This window comes from Argentina silus (assembly GCF_951799395.1).
Source record: "Argentina silus genome assembly, chromosome: 19".
Taxonomy (NCBI): domain Eukaryota; kingdom Metazoa; phylum Chordata; class Actinopteri; order Argentiniformes; family Argentinidae; genus Argentina; species Argentina silus.
Window position 1 is genome coordinate 11,374,157 of NC_139673.1, and position 16,698 is coordinate 11,390,854.

General features: G+C 43.1%; 1 protein-coding gene across 1 annotated transcript in view; it reads right to left on the reverse strand.

Annotated features, from left to right (window-relative positions):
* Window positions 1-14,457: 14,457 nt before the first annotated feature.
* Window positions 14,458-16,698, reverse strand: part of spon1a (spondin 1a) — a gene marked incomplete at both ends in the record, with an annotated part of 62,594 nt that continues 60,353 nt past the window's right edge. The window contains 2 exons of the mRNA XM_083690744.1: window positions 14,458-14,621; window positions 14,735-15,010. Coding sequence (XP_083546870.1) covers window positions 14,458-14,621; window positions 14,735-15,010 — 440 coding nt within the window. The remainder of the gene's footprint in view (window positions 14,622-14,734; window positions 15,011-16,698) is intronic.

Below are 16,698 nucleotides of genomic sequence, written 5' to 3' on the forward strand. Positions count from 1 at the left end.
CTCTTTCAAATGTATTATTTAATGTTATTTAAAAGCGGAAACATTGAGAGCGCATTACACTGTAGCAAGATTAAGGATGTCTCCCTAGTCATTTTCTTCAGCGAAGGGAGAGGACAAACAGTGCTGCTGATCTATATTTAATTAAACAAATTAATGCATAATTCATTACTGCTTCATCACTTATTCAAATATCACGTTGGTCCTCTGTAATACAAAACACTCAAAGGGGGAGGGTGGGATCAGCGGCAGGGGGGGGGGGGGGGGGGCGACATCGGAGGGAGGTAAACAGGTTCTGTCATTCCCTTACAGAGAATTAGGATCTGTTGTTCGAGTAACCTTATAGAGGTGTGTGTGTGTGTGTGTGTGTGTGTGTGTGTGTGTGTGTATTGTCTCTTTGTATGTGTCTGTGTCGTTGTATTAGCAATAATTCATTTGTGAGGCTGGAAGTATCCAGTGCATTGCCTACGTCTCCCTGAGGACAAGCCTGCTGTGGAATGAACATCAACGCGACCGTTCAGCAACAGGGACGTGACATAATGGTGCAATTAGTGAACACAGCACACAACAATATTCCTCAAACAGGGCCAGCTAATGTGTTTGGAAAACCAATAGCTACACAGTGTTTCTTTTAAAACGTTGTCTTTTAAAATGTTTAATTTTTCCTTGTCTGAAGAATTAAAGTCATTCTTGCGAGGGTGAGGCTATGCTTCTATGTGGCCACTAAGGATCCTGTGGTATTGCATAAGAGTGTTAACCTGTCACTTTCTTTTCATTTGAATAATGAAATACTCAGGAATACATAGTAGAAATACATAGTAGAATACGTATTGCTTCCATTGCTACCTTATATGGTATGCCATGTCAAAGACAACTGTGATCGTTATATAGAGCATAGAGTACCAGAAAGGGGATTTTGAATATGTCAGAACTGCATTTTAAATGGATCAGCTCTGCAAGACCATTTCAATTGAGAATGTAATATCTCACATCACCTAGGAGTTATCCCCATCTAACAGTATGGGAAATCAGTTGGATTGTATCCCTCTCCAACCCAAGCTTCCTAGAGAAAAGGGGAACATTGAAAACCAGTTTGCATCAATCAGGGGGCAACATAACACTCGATCCAGGTAGAAGCAGAACCAAAGCACCAACAAGCAAGCCAGATACATCAGGAAGCCAAAACACCCATGTAGAACTTGGCTTCAGCTTCCCATGTCCCCTACTACATGCTTGTTGCCATAGCAACGTCGCAACGGAGAAACCGGCACCTAAAGCTCCCAGGTCTGTGGTTAAACCTGTCTCTTTCCATCCTGAGCCGGAGGGATTGATCATTGCCCCTGCTCCCTACAGTAAGTGGCAGACACAGGGCTGGGTTCGCACTGATGCAGAACGGCTGGCAATGGGGCTGAGGTGAGATCGAATACCTGTTTCCAACGATCACAGAAAGTGGAAAAACTGATCAAATGATTCCATTTTCAGCTACAGTGACAGTGTGTTGTTCCCTTCATGGTGTTAAAGAAATAGGTTGTTTTTGTACAAGACGTGTTAGGCCAACTAGGGGGGGAGTTGGGAGGGTTGTTTTTTGGAGATATCACTTCCCTTTTCTGTGGGTTCTGTTGAGACTGCTTGATGAAACGGAAAATGTCAGGTGATAGGGGAATTGTGTGTTTGTTTGTAAAAACCGCCTTTCTCCATTATGAATAACAGTGGATTAGGGTTAGTCACAGAGGACATACATGGTGTTTTGGCAAAAAAGTATATTGTCATTCATAGCTTAGTGAGACACGGTATGATGCAAAACCAATCCATTATATTAGAGAACTAAAGTAGAGATATCGCCAACAACAACCCTTGATCTGTCTTAGGTTTCCAACATGTCTCATTCAAGCTCCTACATGTATGAATAATACACTATTGAACTCAGAAATGTTTTCATATGGAAATAGTATTCATAAGAATAAGGAACAGTCCCGCTGGGTGAACACCTGGGAAGCCTTATGACTGTCACCCCGATTGACACAGTTGTTGTCACAAAGACAAGGCTACCATCATTGTTTAAATAAAGACATGTCTTCGTGTGGAGCACAGGAAGTGCTATATCTGAATAATTCATTCCAGCTATCTACTGCCAACATGCCAGAAGTGTAACACTGAGGCAACACCAGTGCAAAGCTCGGGTAGCATTTTAGAGTTTAGCACTGAACTAAAACATGCTAGGCTTACGCTGTTTCCTTATTATGGTTCACTTCCTCATTTTGCCATGTGAACACTGCATCATTCTATAGATACACACTTATGAATTCTTGGGAGACTTTCCTGAATACAGCACAAAACAACACAGCGTTCTTCACATAGTCAACGCATGCGCAAGGGCTTTGTGACACATTCAGAGAAGCATGTTTGCTAATGCTGAGCTTCAACACCATGGCCTGTGTGTGTAACAGAGGTCCTACCCCAGGGGTTTCATGGGAAATGGTTTGCCCTTCAGGTAGGATTGTAAACACTACACTGCACTCTGTCTATTGGCTGCTGTTCTCATCCTTTACACACACACACACACACACACACACACACACACACACACACACAAACAAACTCTTTATTAGACCTCAAAGTGACAAATGGTACAGTAGCTCCAGATAAATAAACAATAAACAAATTAGCAAGCTTGAGGCCTTGTGCTAAAGGAATTAACTTCAGAGCTTATTCAGAGGAGATAAACACGTCCCAAATTAAAAAGGGACGTGGCTAATACTCTTGGTGAAAATACCACTTACCCCTGAGAACCATAGATTTCCCAGGAAATGAATGTTGAAAGCCATATTGATCCTAAATACATTTAAATACATTAGAACGGTAAAATACCTCTGATTAAATGTGCTTCAAGACATTATTAGTGTAGCTGCTATTAGCTGGTTAGACAGAAATATCTGAGAGAGAGAGAGAGTTGGAATACTGTAAGAGAATTACAATTCTGAGAGAGAAAGCATTAGTGGACCTATACCATGTTCTGGCTCTGCTAAGGGAGTCATTACCTTGTATAAACAGGCTCTGTATAGATAATCCCTCCCTTCTCCCTCTGCTTCCAAAGACTTACCAGTCTGTAGCTTTATCAGCATCAGATGCACTAGAGGCTACATTTTAACAGTGTAAAACCCAATGGTGACGCTGAGGTGATTTGTCTGAAATATGAGTGCTATTTTAAAGGCCATGTTTTTCGTCACACATGATGGCACATGTCTTGCCCAGTTTTCCTTGCTCAGGTTATCACCTATTTCAGAGCCCTTGGCACCACTTGAATCACCTCGAGTTCTTGTGGCGGTTTGGTTACCTGCACGTCAAGAGAATATATTCCAGTTAACGGTATTCTCAGCTTTTATTTGATGGTATTTGTGTACATATTGGTTTCACCATTGAGAAATTACAGCTGTTTATGCATGGTCTGGTTTGTATACCTCGGACCATGGCATGAGTGGACTATTATTTTTGAACGGTTGCGTCTGCCATATTTATAATCGATTTGTCCACCTTTTTCCTTACTTTTAGCGCTACTGTGAGACGCCCTTCAGCGTAGGTTTTTAGCCAACTACAAATTATTTTTAAATATTGAGACGTTGGTTTTCCTTGAGATTTTACTTCCTTTTTCCCCTGAGTCATTCTGGTCCCCTGTTCTTGCCGACCATCCAAGATCAAGCGTTGCTCCTGGAGTAAGGGTCATACCCAGTTCACAATTCATGACACACTTGACCTGCTTATTGTCGTAACTATGCTTCTATTTACCGCTACTCTACCCACGTGAACGCAGGCGGGCCAGTGCAACAGCACGGTGGTATTTTCACCTGCTCCTGCCAACACAAATTGCCAATATGCCTGCACATGTTTGGACTTGCATCCGTTTTGCATCGGCTGAAAATAGAGCACTATGACAGCATATATTACAATACCATACTATACTTCAGCTGATACCAGTACATGCTTTCTTTTCCATAGCACCTTTTTTGAATGATATGACACATCTGTTCACCTCAGACTGACCAGATAGCCTGAATGGTTCAGCCTTCTGAACTCTGTTTTGATCTTCTCCCCCTGTGACAGCTTTTTCACTGATGATCAATAGGAAACAGCCTCCCCTGCTGAGGAACACAGCTCCCTAGATCAGATGTCCTAGTCTGGTGTCTTGAATAGTCTCTAGTACCTGCTGAGTGCGTGCTAGCATTACCTAGCATTCCCCACCAACCAGCCACTGTGACAGAGCCTTGATGTAATCTGGCATTAGCTGTCATGAGCCATGCTTTCATCCGTCTGTCTCAACCCATCTAGGGAGAGGGGAGGAGGCTGGGGGAGAGACTAGGGGAGAGACTAGGGGAGGCAGCCTGCAGCAGAGAATACACCTGCAGGCAGAACTATTGAGGGAGACACAGGCCTTGTGAACTATAACACTCGAGAGTGTTGTTGTACTCTGTGTATCTGAGTGTACAATATGTGTTTGAGCCAGGCAATATTGTGCAGAGAAGATAAAGAGAGAAAAGGAAAAGAGAGATAATGGGGTAAGAGGGTTAGTTGTTCACAACAGATCCACCACCTTCAAAACCCTCTTTCAACCGCAAACAATCAGCACCGTCGTATTTTCTTCAGAAGCACCACTTTATCTGAAGACAGGAGATATCAGGAAAATGTCTTTTTGTATCTTCACCGAGGGACGAGTTAAAACATTACCTCTCTTCCTGCTCCACTTAAGTGGATCACAATGGTTAGATGGATTTGGTTCCCTCTGTCTGTGCTGCCCACACTGAGCAGAGCTGCTCACCGACATCTTGTCTCACAACCACTCCGAACCGTAGGAAGGAAGCAACGGATCGATGCCTCCGCAACTCCGGGATGTGTGGGATTCCAACACTCTCTCCCACCCACACACACACACACACACACACACACACACATGCACACAGATGCAGACGTATGCAGACATATGAACACATACATGTGTGTTGACACACACACACACACACATGCGCACATGTACACACACACACACACACACGACTGTTTATGAACACACCCACTATACGCACGTATAGATATGGATACACTCATTAACACATGCACACATATTGTACACACACACATGCACACACCATTTCTGGTGGGTGGGAGACTGTTGCCACGGAAACACAAACCATGGGATGCGAGCCGCAGGGGAGAGCTGGGCTTGTTTGATTGTGGGTACGCTCAAAACAGGAATACTGTTTGGAAGAAACCTACAGTATCCATGACTGATGTCAGCTGCATGGTGTAATACTTTGTGACTAATGCAATGTCTTATTACACAATAGAGAATGGAGGCTTCATGAGAGATTATCTGTCATTGGCCACCACAATGAAATCAGGGAGAGGACTATGGATGGGTCCCTATCCGTTCGTTTGTCCGTCCCACGCTTTATCTCTGACACCACTGGGACAATTTTGACGAAACGTGAGTGAATGATGCGTCTTGCCGTAGAGATCAGTTTTTAGGACTTTCGAGGCGACGCCGATTCATCTCCTAATGGTGCGGCTAAAGTAACAGGTCATTATCATTCATAATAGGGTGCAAAGAGGAGAGTACAATATTTTTCAGTTCCGCACCTTTTGGCCAATTGACATTTTTCCCCAAATACTGTAAAATCCTTGAAAATGTATCAAATAAGCACTACAGGCTCCGGTAACTTTCCAGCCTCCCTCAAATCCGTGGACTGCCTTCAAATAAACGCAAAGCTGTGAGAAGCAAGACTGATAATGAATCAAATAAGCACTAGGCATTCCAGTAACTTTTCTTTTCGTACGTTTAAATAACTGTCAAATAAATTCACACAAGGGGCGCTACATCATTCGTGGGGGACAACATGTTTACTCGACACTTGAGAGATCACCTATGACTGTGTTTGACAGAGTCAGTTCCTAAAATGGAAATGATTCACAGAACCCATTCGACACTTATATGGATGACACTCAAAATGTGATACAAGTGGCATGATAATGAGGTGCTAAATGTGTCAGTGAAGATCATAACTTCCAGATACAGTACAGGGACGTAAGGCATGTGTTAGGATGGCAGACTGGTCTCCTACTCAAATCATGAGGTATGACGGTATGCACGGTATGACAGTATGATGAGGTATGCACGGTAGTACGCGTTCCCGATTGCTTGTCCCAGTTGACGCTTTGACTGTAGCTGTAACGTCAGGTGAATACAGAAGGCCAAACGCCGTATACGGAGGCTGGTGGGCTGGTGGTCTCATTCAGTCACGTCACTCTCTCAAGGCCGGCACATATTGCATACTTTAGGTCCAGTGCCGTGAGAAGAATACACATTGAAGGAAGATATATGCAGTTCATTCATTCAAATGTAGAACATTTTGAGAAAGTGTGAAGGGGGAAAAGGATTCTCCACATCGAAGACGTCAAAGAAAGGTCAAGTGTTCAATCGTTATTTTCGGAAATGCAGTGTGTCTGCCATTTATATTCATGAGAGAGAGAGAGAGAGAGACTTGTAGTGAGTTCAGAGGAGGATTTAGCATGCCGAGTCTATTTAGGAGACAGACAGAACCAGGCATGCTGAGGTGGACACAGAGACAGGTAAAGGACATCTGTATCTCTACAGACAGCTTTACTTGATCCATGTAGGGCAAACAAGGATAACATGTTCAAACGTGAGTCATTTTGTTTGTTAATGTAGACAGAAGATATATTACCAATTGATTCATTAATTATCATTGATTGATTACAAAAAGATCAAAACTGTATTATAACTGTACATGTGTTGCACCAGAATCTTTACAGGGCAATTCAATTCAATTCTGATGATGTCATAATGACACCGAAAGCTTTTTTGTCTGCAACCAATTCTGAGTTGTGTTGATATTTGAATTAATTCACAAATAAAAACGAGACACTAGACAAAACTAAGACACATAGCTGTAAGGGAGAGTGAATTGATCAGGATAGGGTCTAATCTTTCACCAATGATCCATAGACATTCCTCTCTCGTATACCAGCCTGTACTGCATGCCATAACACTTCATCCACACTGGAAGCAAACAAACCAGGCCTGCTCTCTTCTCTCCCTCCCACTCTCTGATGAGGTTTAGATTGTCTGCTTATCCACCCTAAAGCTGTTTAGCATTTTAATAACGCCTTGCAAATGCAGGCCTAATTAGTAATTAAATTGATTCACATGCATAAAGGGTGAGGGTTGTTTACATTATATAACATCTACAGGCCAAACCATCACATTCTTATCCTTGGGTATATTTCCAATCTTCCAATGTAGCTTTGAACCCAAATATCCCCTGACGAGTAGGTCTACATATGCCCTGGGTAAATCCATGCCCAGTATGGCGGGGATGGTTAAGTCTGGCAGCGTGGAGATAGCTGACTTGAGGTAGTAGAATGTGTTAGTCTGTGAGAAGGGAGAGGCTGTATGGCAGATTTGATATCCTGGAACCACACAAATCATCTAACTCATCATCTAAATGCATCAAAGCAGATGGTTGAATGTTAGCATACGGGAGAGATGTGGGATGTGTGTGAGTGTCTGTACTCCTGCCATTATTGCTGTAGAGTGACTGTGTGTGTGTGTGTGTGTGTATGGGTAGAAAGTATTTGGAGCTCCTTATATTGCAAACCACAGGAGGGAAGAATCCAACAGATTGGTACGCCTTCAAGCTCACCGATTCAGTCTTCCGTAGGCTGAAACCTCCCACCCACTTGTTTTTTCTTGCCCCATTAGAATGAGGAGGAATATTCTAAATGTACAGTATGAACTTGATGAACCTCCATGTTGTTAATAAATTGAGTGAGAGAACAGAACAATTATTAGACTGAAGTCAGGCCCACAGGAGCAAAAGCTTCACATGGGTTCAGGTTACATAAGCCAGTTTACTGTGGCTAACAATAATCTTACATTATGAAATGTTCCCCTGTTTCATTTCTGCTGTCTTCCACTTCTAGTTTTAATTAAACTATGACAATCAGCTTCTATAGCAACCATGTTGAGTCCCTCGGCTTGCTGTGGAATGCCAGTCAATTTCAGATTACTGCATGGTGAATTCCCGCAAAATGCGTTTCCCCAGCAACAGCAACGTAATATGACTGGGAATTCATTTTCTGCTATCACTAGGATGGGGTTTTCCTAGACTCTCTCTGCAATGGGGAAGAAAGAAAAATTAAAAACATGAATAGACGACAAAACAAACAAGGCCATTTCAAATTAGAAATTCAATTCAATCATGACATTGACTGATGCAAAGATACTAAAGATTGCTATAGCATAGCAGTTGACACTATCGCCCCAATGTATTTAACAAGCTGGTTGGCCTCGGCCTGCTGAACCATCCCACATCTCAGCCTCCATCTGCACCCGAGCTAATTAATATACATTCCACAGACTCCCTTTGTGAGCTTCCATAGGTTATAAACTCTAACACCTATTTCACTGCCGCGGTGCTTCGCTACCATCTATAAATTTGTGGAAAATACTTTCTGCAGGTCTGGCCTTCATATTGATTTTCCCTCCATGGCTTATTAGTTTATGAAATCTTATATTTCCTCTGACTCTGTCCAGATGGATGGACTGCCTGCCTGGCCAGAGAAGGAGGGAGCCTCAGTATTTCCCAATACAGTTTGATGATTGAAAATCCAGTTAAGCTTCTTTTCTTTTTTCTTCTTCTTCTCTCTCTCTCTCTCTCTCTCTCTCTCTCTCTCTCTCTCACACACACACACACACACACACTCTGTCAGTGACTGGACTGATATTTGAGCCCCAATCAGAGAGTCTTCCATGCTTCCTAAGCAGAACCCAGAGAGACAGAGCAGATTTGCAGTCAGTTATCACCACGGCACATCACTCCCTTTGGCTTCCTTGAGCCACCACATGCAGAGATGTGTGTTTAACCCTTCCCAAGGTCAGGCCCTGTCTTCCTCCCCCTCGTACTGAAGCAAAGCACATACTATACTATCCAATCAGACAGACTATAGAAATCAGTTACACTGAGGTTGGAATAAAGGAATGAAAAATAAGGATGTAAGGCCTTATATAATCTGTGAAGCTGTCATAAAGTAGATGTATTTCACAATACATGGCATGCCCATTTCAGATACAGTGTATTCAGACCCCTTCAATTTTTCCACATTTTGTTCTGTTACAGCCTTATTCTAAAATTGATTAAATTATTTTTATCTATCTACACACAATATCCCACAATGACAAAGCCAAAACAGGTTTTTAGAAATGTTACATGCTACGTATTTATTACAAATAAAAAACAGAAATATCACATTTACATAAGTATTCAGACCCTTTACTCAGCACTTTGTTGAAGCACTTTTGGCAGCGATTACAGCCTCAAGTCTTCTTGGGTATGACACTACAAGCTTGGCACAGCTGTATTTGGAGAGGTTGTCGGAGAGATGGATGGAGAGGTTGTCGGTTGGAGAGACTTGTCCCGAAGCCACTCCTGCGTTGGCTGTGTGCTTAGGGTCATTGTCCTGTTGGAAGGTGAGCCCAGTCTGAGGTCCTGAGCGCTCTGGAGCAGGTTTTCATCAAGGATCTCTCTGTACTTTGCTCCATTCATCTTTCCCTCAATCCTGACTAGTCTCTCAGTCCCTGCCGCTGAAAAACATTCCCAAAGCATGATGCTGACACCACCATGCTTCACCGTAGGGATGGTATTGGCCAGGTGATGAGCGGTGCCTGGTTTCCTCCAGACGTGACGCTTGGCATTCAGACCAAAGAGTTCAATCTTGGTTTCATCAGACCAGAGAATCTTGTTTCTTATGGTCTGAGAGTCCCTTAGGTGCCTTTTGGAAAACTCCAAGTGGGCTGTCATGTGCTTTTTACTGAGGAGTGGCTTCCGTCTGGCGACTCTACCATAAAGACCTGATTGGTGGAGTGCTGCAGAGATGGTTGTCCTTCTGGAAGGTTCTCCCATCTCCACAGAGGAGCTCTGGAGCTCTGTCAGAGTGACCATTCGATGATGGCCCTTCTCCCTTGCTCAGTTTGGCCAGGCAGCCAGCTCTAGGAAGAGTCTTGGTGGTTCCAAACTTCTTCCATTTAAGAATGATGGAGGCTATTGTGTTCTTGGGGACCTTCAATAGTGCAGAATTTACTGTGGGACCGTATATAGACAGGTGTGTGCCATTCCAAATTATGTCCAATCATTTGAATTTACCACAGGTGGACTCCAATCAAGTCGTAGAAACATCTCAAGGATGATCAATGGAAACAGGATGCACCTGAGCTCAATTTCGAGTGTCATAGCAAAGGGTCTGAATACTTATGTAAAAGTGATATTTCAGTTTTTTATTTTTTAATAAATTAGGAAACATTTCTAAAAACATGTTTTTGCTTTGTCATTATGTTGTATTGTGTGTAGATTGATGAGGAAAAAAATGAATTTAATCCATTTTAGAATAAGGCTGTAACATAACAAAATGTGGAAAAAGTTAAGGGGTCTGAATACTTTCCGAATGCACTGTTAGAGGCACAATCACACAAGCTGTCTATTCTAAGACAATTATAACAAGAAATTAATTATTAAGAATTTCATGAATTAGAATTAGGAATTAGAATTCCGTCTGAGCATGGAAAATGAACATAATTTAAATTGGAAATCCATTGTTGCCTCTGCTTTGAGTGGTTAAATTAACCCGGGTTGTGAAATCACGACTACTACAAGGAAAATCATTGCTTTCAAATGTGGCTGTTAATCACGCGCACGCACACACACACACACACACACACACACACACACACACACAGCTTTAAAACAGGATATTCATGCACAACCTGTGATTTATGTAGAAGTGCTTTAAGATGCAGATAACAGATGAAAGAGAGACGCAATTGATTGGCTGAATCTAAATGTGAGTATTATTATTCAAATGACACCACAGAGCCTGAGGGATAATATATATTTTGCATAAAATGCATCATAATGAAGGGTTTACATTGCTCTGTGATGATATATCACCATAATACAATGAATTATATAATCTGGGGAGAATTGCTCTTTCGTTTCTATCAGTAGACTGTTTTGGTAATTTTAGTGATCCACAACAAGCTAATTGAAACATAAGGTAAATATGTTAATGATCATTTAAAGCAGATGTGTGTGCACTTTAGTTAGGCAAAAAGTAAACCAGAGTGATATGCAACATGTACAGGGGGTATCGGGCAATGTTGAAATAGGCCTGCAGTGGGAGTCCCAGAGCACTCCTTAAGATCTGCAAGTGGTTGCTGTGGCAACAGGGTAAGCAAAATGCGGTCTAATGAAGTCTGAGGAGTGGGGGACGCTTTGAGATTCGACCACACACACACACACACACGCATTCACGTACACGCACACACGTACACGCACACACATACACATACACACAGGCAATACATATTTCAATTACTTTTTAGTATTTTGTAACAAGACAAATTAGAGAACTGTATGTTTGTATTTTCAACAGGGATTGGAGTTTGCCGGTTCTAATCAAAAATAATATTGGGATTGATAAGTAGTTCCACTAAATTAAAACAGGGTATCCATTGATTGATTTTTTGAATGGTTTTAATGTAGCAGAGGTGATTTGGAATCACGCTCTCATTATAAGATATCCCTGCCTGCGACTTCTAAGCACAGATGAACCCTTGTATCATGAGGCACAGTATAATAGTTTACTTCTCTACATCTCAGGAACAAACCCCTCCGGTTAAAATGGGGTGGATCTCTCCACGGGGTTCTACTGCATTCACCTCCCTTTGAACTCCTCCCCATGGAGAGATCCGGGATGTCACAGACCTAGAGAAAAGCATAGTCTCACTAAATCCGACTCTTCTGGGTTCTGAGATTAAGTAAACCGTTATATCAATTTGGAATCCTGCTCTTGTAATGACATAGCCCTGCCTGTGACTTCTAGGCCCAGATGTCGCCCTCAAGGATCACCACAAGGATGTCCTCTTGGTATAATGGTTTACGTCTTTGGCATCCATATAGAAAGTCCCTGAAACCCAGTTGGTTACATAAAAAACAATTTTTGAGGATGAATTTTACTCAATTCTGTTCATTCCAAAAGAGCGCACAAAATATAGGCCTACTGTCCCACATTTGTTGAACATTTCTGGTATTTTTTTGCCATTATATTGTGAATTTCATTTACACTGATATTAAAAAGGTCTTAAAAAGTATTGAAACGTGAGGAACGCAAGCTAAGTGTACATGCTTCCGGAGGACATTTGCTCCCTCTACTGGCTGCCTGTCTTGCAAATGTATGTATCATTTGAAAATACAAAATACATGTATTTTAATGATACAGATTATTTTGTAGTTTATTCTGATACATTTGTCTTCAGGGTACATTGTATTTTGAAACATGATACATTTTGATGTACATTTTCCTTTCTTTGCATGTGCACATGCGCACGCACACATCCATTCACGCACCCATGCACACACATCCAATCTCTCCTCAGAGAACAGGGACAGAAACACTTCTCTTGTCTTCGTCTCCAAGGTGTTGCTGAGTGCTATCGCCATGGATATTTAATGTCTATGTCAGCAGATATTACTGTGACAATTCATGCTGATCATCCCCACGGCTGCAGAGTGTGAACCTCGCAGTGTGGTTGTCATGACAACGGAAATGTATGGCATTGTGATTCTGTGTGGACTGAATTATTCACCCCTATATCTCAAGAGTTCGACCACACTGAGGAGAACAGGAGGGCGCCCCCCCCCCCCAGGTTGTGACACAAGGTAGCATGAGACAGGGATTTATTCCATTCAAGATGGCCACCTGCAATTTCACCCCCCATTTACTTCTGTTAGAGTAAGGGTGAAATTCTTCTCAATGGATACACAAATTGAAGCCCATGTGTGTCGCTTCTTCATAGATCAATGCAGTCAATGTCCTCTGTGTCACATCAGAAGACAGTCTCTGATCATCTGCAACCAAGTGTCGGGGCACCATTGGGCACCATCATCATCATGCAAAAGCAAGCCTCTAACTGGCTCTGACACCAGTAAGATTTCCTGTAAATCATACTTTAAGTAAAATATCCCAAAATATGTAAACCTGTGCACATTCAACACTTATCACAGTCTGTCTTACCTTCCGAATCAACAGTCCTAGACCCTCAACACCTGAATACCTTCAGGCCACAAAATAGGTATGTACTGCCTCCTTCTGGTCAATATGTGTAAGTACCCTTCCAAGTGGATCTCAACTTAGCTGTTCCTGCTGCCCTACCCAGACACTCAGATCACTCAAGGGGGTGGCGGGAATAGCTCATGTTGTTGACCACTGGTACAGCACTATGTATGACTAAAGCATGTTCAACCAGCACAGACACATTGAGCTTCTAGTGATTCTCTTTACCTCTGAAGTATACATGTAGAGGAGATTGCTTCTCAGCTTGCTGTCTCCATCTAGTGGCAAAGAGCATGATGTACATTGGTATGTATTTTAGGCAAACTCTGTCTTGAATAGATGCACTCCAATACCTTTTCAGACATTCAAACAAATAGAGAAATCCATATGACAACTTGTCACGTTTACTTTTATTGTAAAGGTGATATATTCCAAAATATTAATATGTTAGAGGAACAGAGAAAACAGAGAGGGAAAGAGAGACATCTAGAAAACATCTACACAAGACTTTGGTAAGAATCTTGGGTGACATTCTTATCAAAAAATCCACAGCAAAAAAATAGCAAAATAATCTAGGAATGCACAAAATCATAGAGATCTCAGTTGCGGAGCGTCTACATGTACAGTAGTATAGCTGGGTAAAAAGTCATACAGGAGTTTTTGTGTCCTAGAAACAACGTTATTTGAAGGCTTATAAAATGCTGGAATGGCTGGGTACCTGTGCTTTACGGCCTGGAATATAATACACTACTGAAGAGGAGACCACAGGATATAACAATTCTATTTCTTATTAAATCAATATTGGTATTTCATAATGATCATTATTCAAGAATATTATACCACATCAAGTTTACAGTAACCTTGCAAAAGAATCCTATACGTAACAGAGCTTTCTTTTTACACACGGAAGAGAATCAGTCTGGTTTCCATCCAGGGTTTTTTTGGGGGGGTTGACTTAGCCTACTCCCTTTCAAAATGGCTGGTTATCTTAGGTTCCAGGGTATACTGTACCAGAGAGACTTTATTGGGCGACATTGCTTCACTCTCTATGGAAGGTCACCACAGACCTGTAAGCACTAGAGGAGAAAACATTGTAGAGATTACAGATATTAGACTGGTTCCTGAATTAATCCAAAGGCTGATTCAGGTCCGTGCACGCCCTAAACAGAGTGCATCGGATCATTGAGTGACAGTGTGCCACGCCCTGTCCCGTACCCAACCCCGTAGTCATCCCATCCCCATCCCTTGAACCCCCCCCCACCCACCCTCCCTCGACCCCACCCCCTAACAGGGGTGCACGTTACAGGCTCTGATCTCCTTCCTGTCCTTGCAACTGGGTAGCTGGGCGCTCTTAAACCTCCTCTTAGCTGTCATCAGCCTCTCCTGGATCCCCCCGCCACACAGCTTGGTACATTCCGTCCAGCTCGACCACGGCCTCATCTTACAGCCTGACCAGAGAGATGGAGAGAGAAAGAAAGACAGACAGAGAGAAGAGACTGTCAAAGTGATGAACATAAAGCTGGATGTGATGATGAAGATGATGATGAAGAGGCACACCGACCCGGGTGCTCGGCAGCGGCGGTCGTGTCCTCCCGTCCTCCCTGTTTGCTCCTCCTCTTCTCTCGCGCCTCCTTGCGCCGTTTCTTCTCGTCGCTGTTGGCTTGGCCGCGGTTGCACTTCCTGATCTTGCACTTCTTCCTCTGCACGGTCTCGGGGCAGGGGTCTCCTCCGAACTGAGGCTCCAGCCTCACGATGCGCGTCCGGATGGTGTGACCCTTACCACACGACTTGTTACATTCAGACCACTCTGTCCACTCTGACACCATACAGTCTGTTGCTGAAGAGAGAAAGAGAGAGGGAGGGAGAGAGAGAGGGGGGGGGGGGGTTGTAGAGAGTTAAGAGGGGTACTTATCATGTAGATACACCTTGTGATTTCCCATAAGCCTGCAAGGTATTTAAGTGCCTACTCAGCTTTGACTAGAACTAAATACATTTGGACTGAGTGGTGAAATCTGTCTCCAGACTGAGTAAGTTAATTTAATCTTGTTTAACTCAGTGTGTTGCTGGTTGTATTGCTGTGGCTATCCTGCCTGAAGACCTAGTTTCTGTTGAAAACAATCTGCTTGAAACCAATTGCTGTCAATCTCCAGTGGGAGAGGCTGAAACTTCTCTGCAAGGTATTTAAGTCCCTACTCAGCTTTGACTAGAACTAAATACATTTGGACTGAGTGGTGAAGACTGTCTGGTCGTTAACTGATTGTTAGGTGGGAGGGGCTGGGACAGCCTCCTGACACAAAGACGAAGGAGTCAATCTGTGGAGTCCATCAAGGAAGGCCAGACTATGGGAAGAGGTCGTCTTTTGATTATTTTTTCACGACTCTACTCTTACTCTATACCGGCAAATATCACAATGTGCCCCATTCCTGTAATTTCATCCCCCAGGAGGACACATCGACACTACACCTCCCTTCACAACCCATCTAATTTAATCTACCCACCATGCTCAACTGACCACGACCTCACTGTCACGGGAGGACTTTGGAACTGCCAGTCAGCGGTCTGGAAAGCAGAGGCTATCTCAGCTTACACCTGCTTCATGTCCCTCCACTTCCTTGCTCTCACAGAGACATGGATTACACCGGAAAACACAGCTACTCCAGCAGCCCTCTCTGATGCCTACTCCTTTTCTCATTCCACTAGACTCTCTGGTTGAGGGGGAGGCACAGGACTCCTCATCTCACCTAAGTGGTCACATAATGTCCTTCCCCTGTCACACCTGTCCATATCCACCTTCGAATTCCATGTTGTTTCTGTCAGCTCCCCTGTCAAACTTCACATTGTTGTTATCTATCGTCCTCTAGTTCAGCTTGGCGACTTCTTAGAAGAGATGGATGTCCTTCTCAGCTTCTTCCCTGAGGATGGCACACCTCTCTCACTACTGGGTGACTTCAACATCCAGTCAGAGAAGCTTCACTCATTTACATTTACATTTATGGCATTTAGCAGACGCCTTTATCCAAAGCGATTTACAACAAATACATTTGTCTAAGTAAGTGAATCATCAGTCATCATAAGAAAAATTAATCTATGCCAGGGGCTATTGGCAGTCACAATGCTAGATATTTTTTTTTAAATTTAATTCATTTATTTACAGGAGAGAAACTTGCACAGGGGGTCTTTAAGAGGGACAGTTAAGATAGCAGCCTGAAGAGATGGGTCTTCAATCTACGGCGGAAGATAGGTAGTGACTCTGCAGTCCTGACAGTGGTGGGAAGCATTGATCATCATTTTGTATCCTTCTCCCTTCCCCTCAAATCCACCCCCTCCCAAACAGGCTCTACCCACACTGTATCCTCTCATCGCAACCTGGGTACACAGTTAAGCACCTGATCCTTCTCCCCACCCTCTCAGAACTGGGCATCTATGGCTCTGCACTCTCCTGGTTTACATCCTTCCTGGCTGATCGCTCTTACCAGGTGACATGGAGAGGATCGCTGTCCTCTCCACATGCCCTCATCACTGGGG